This window comes from Mus caroli, chromosome 13, assembly GCF_900094665.2.
Source record: "Mus caroli chromosome 13, CAROLI_EIJ_v1.1, whole genome shotgun sequence".
Taxonomy (NCBI): Eukaryota; Metazoa; Chordata; class Mammalia; order Rodentia; family Muridae; genus Mus; species Mus caroli.
The window spans coordinates 35,458,717-35,462,534 of record NC_034582.1 but is presented as its reverse complement, the minus strand read 5'-3'; the positions used below and the strand labels follow the sequence as shown (position 1 = coordinate 35,462,534).

The 3,818-nt window shown below is 39.5% G+C and overlaps 1 protein-coding gene across 1 annotated transcript in view; it reads left to right on the top strand.

Moving 5' to 3' along the window:
* Ofcc1 (orofacial cleft 1 candidate 1) overlaps positions 1-3,818 on the top strand; it is a 281,087-nt gene that overhangs the window by 110,225 nt on the left and 167,044 nt on the right. The window contains exon 10 of the mRNA XM_021180950.1: positions 824-1,022. Coding sequence (XP_021036609.1) covers positions 824-1,022 — 199 coding nt within the window. The remainder of the gene's footprint in view (positions 1-823; positions 1,023-3,818) is intronic.

Sequence of the window (3,818 nt, the reverse complement as noted above, 5' to 3'; positions counted from 1 at the left end):
AGAGAGAGAGAGAGAGAGAGAGAGAGAGAGAGAGAGAGAGAGAGAGAGAGAGAGAATGTTCTTCCAGTTTAAGTTTAGCGAAGATTAAAGAATCCAAGGGAGCCCTTCCTTCCTTTTCCTTGAAGGCTCAGTGGTTGGGAGGCAAACACCTTGACGTGGACCAACAACAGAGCCAGAGCTCATGGCTTCCCTCTGACCTCTGCTGTCCTGTGCCATTGGGGGCAGTCACGGAGTAGGTTAGAATGCTGCACTGATTCAGTGGGCAAGGAGTGAAGAGGGAAGATTGTGCAAGCACGGAAGGCCGGCGGTCCTTCCTGAGGAAGTTCTCCTTGCAGATTCCATCTTTCTTCATGTTTCACGGTTCCCCTCAAGCACTTGGCTGCTTTCAATGTGTGGAAAGTTGAGCAGTAAGCAGCCCTCTGTTCACTTACCACTGTGTTCTATAATCTCATCATTTCTTTTTGTTTCATTCTTTTGTTTCCTGGAGAAAAAAAAAAACCCACAAACCTACAAATGAATATTTGCTAGTTTCATAGAAGTAAGAAGTTTAGTAATACAGTGTTTTCTTATAAGACATAAAAAATAAAAAACACGTGAAGCCCATGACAACATTTAGAGTGATTATGGAGATCATTATAACCTAGCCAGACAGAATCCTTCAGTTTGGAAACCTGAATTTTCCTTTTAGATATCTCAACTGCTGCCCCCCACCCCCACCTCACCCCGTCCCCCGCCCCCACCCCACCCCCACTGTTCTTGAGAAAATTTAACTACATAGGTAATATTTGCAACAGTTCCCATTAACTGATTTATCTCTTAATAGGTAATTAAAACTCCTTTGCATTTGGATGATCAAAAAAACCCTGAGAGCCGCAGGCAGCTTTCTCCCGAACGTCCAGTGTGCTTAATGGTGGAAGCAGAGAACACGGAATTCGATTTGGATAATACAGCCGGTCCTTCAAAGAAAGAACCGCCAGGAAATGTTCATGCTGTAATGGGTGGTGCGATCCACTCTTCTCAAGGTTGGTTGACCATCCACTCCTCTCAGGGTTGGTTGACCATCTACCCTACTCCGGGTTTGTTTAACCCATTTTCTTCGGCATTCCAATACAGTGTTGAGGACTATGTCATATTGAATGAAGCTAATTAAAAAGTACTTATTTTCTAAGACTGCATTTTTCCAAGCTACGGCATGGAGAGAGAATATAACTATTAACAAGAATATTAGTTTCCATATCACATTGTCTTCCATGGAAAGAAGTATAAAATTATTCCCTTGAAATGCATATTTTTCTCCATGACTGACCCCACTGTCCGTAGGCTAATTTTTCACTACTTTTGGGAGATATAGGGTTATTTGACTTCTCTTTTGGGTCTTCTGTTTAAAATTTTCAATTTTCTTGTATGTTTTTGAGAGTCATAGCCAAAAGTATAAGAGATAAACTATTCTCCGAACAATGTTCTCAGGTAGTAGGGTTTATTCTGTAGGGCTTTGTTTTTGATGATCAGTTTTATCAAACACTAGGTAAATCAAGTTTTTCAAAAATTCAAAATTTCAGAATAACCACATTTGAAATTATCTTTTGTAGAAAAAGCTTATTACCCTTACTAAAGGTTTTAGTCATGGGTTTTTTAAAATTGACAGATACTCAAACAGTAAATATAATATTAGCCTGCCTAAGAGGATGGGATGGATTTTCAGCTATTGATTGACTAGTGGTCACAGTCTCATGGCAAGGAGTGGCACTTTTGCTAATTATCAGTGACAAACCCTGTAGTAAGCATTTTCTTTGAAATTATCAAACGATTGAATTTTATGGTACAGAATATAACATGCACCAATATTCTGCCCTCTAGTTTGGCAATTCTATTTTGCTATATTTCCTGTACATCATTTCTTTTTATTTCACCCTCCTCTTCTTCCACCTTCTTCCTTGTTCCTGTGTGTGTGTGTGTGTGTGTATAAATGGGTATATATGCAAACATATATGTTTATGCATGCATGTACATGTGTGGGGGTATGCATGTGTATATGTGTGTATGCATACATGTGCAAGGGAGGGGCATGCATGTATATGTGTGCATGCCATGGAGGCCAGAGATCAATACTGGGTGGCCTCACTGATGTCTCTCCACCTTATATTTTGAGGCAGATGTTCTCCCTGATTTCACTAGACTGGCTGGTTATCAGTGAGCTCCAGACATTCTTCCCATTCACTCTGCCTCTTTCAGCACTGAGATGATAGACACCTGCTACCACATCTAGCTTTATTTTCCAATGTAGAATCAAATGAAGATCCTCACGCTTCTATGGCAAGCACTTTCCCATTGCAATATATATATATATATATATATATATATATATATATATATATATATATATATATATATATATATATATAGGAAATTCAGAAGATAGGCTATGGGGAGGAACAACAGGTCCCAGATCAAGCTACAAAGGGATTAGATTCAACTAAGGAGGGTGAATAGAGACATAGATAAACAGGGCTGAGGGCTTAGCTCTGGGAAATATCTGTGATTCTGGAACAAGATGCTGGCACTCTTCCATCATGGTCAGACCGGCCACACGATTCTACTTTCTGGATCTGTTGTTGTTGTTGTTCGGGGTGGGGGGGTTATTTGTTTTCTTTTCTTTCTATCCATTGATTAGCTGGCAACCACAAACTTCTAAGTGCTAAACACTTCTTAAATCATGTTTGGAACATGTTAGTTCCTTTGGAGTGATACCATATTGGGCTGAGCAGAACCCCAGTTGCTAGATTCAAATCATGAATACTTGCTCTTCTAAAACATTGGTCTAGCATGAGCCTTGAGCTTTCTTATTCCTGTCTGACCTATGTGGTCACTTGTGACTCAGCCAAAGTCATTAGTGAAGGACTATTGAGGTACCAAACTCTCTGGAATCATGTACTTCTGAAAATGTTCTGTTAAGATTTTACACACAGAATATGTAAATATCAAATTAACTGATACTGGCCTTAAATAAATCTTGTTGAAGATAAATTAGAACCAAGCTATATTTTGAAGCTCGGTAATGTATTCCATAGTTACAAAGCAATTTAAACTAAGTGTATTGCTCACACCCTTCAGAACTTGAACTTATTCTACTTTTAGCAGGAGAGATCAGATGATTGCATCCTTCCCTGCTTTCCGGAGACAAGGAGACTTAATCATCCTCAAAATGCACTTTTTACCTGAGTGCTGAAACTTTGTGTTGGGATATAAAAGATTTAAGTCTCTAGGTTTTTACTGTAAATGCAAACACCTGGAGCGTTTAACCATGCATTTGTAGTGTAAATAAGAAAAAGTAGATGGGGTCTATAAATAAGAGAAAGGCCTTGATGGTTGAAAAAGAGCAGTTGATGCTATAAAGGGCTCCAAATCAGAGGCCAGCAATGCCATAGGTAACCTCAGTCCAAATGTCTTTGTGGCGAAGCTCCATGGTAGTGGTGCTGTAGTCTGGTCAGCTTTCTCGTCAAGATAATTGCTTTTACATTGGGTCTTAGTTGGATCGAACTGATTAGGTTTCGGCTTAAACACCTGAGTGATCCCTACTCTATGGGGGAAAATAGTAACATTCCCATTGCATAGACAGTAACATTCCCATTGCATAGACAGTAACATTCCCATTGCATAGACAGTAACATTCCCATTGCACAGACAGTAACATTCCTATTGCATAGACAGTAACATTCCCATTGCACAGACAGTAACATTCCCATTGCATAGACAGTAACATTCCCATTGCATAGACAGTAACATTCCCATTGCATAGACAGTAACATTCCCATTGCATA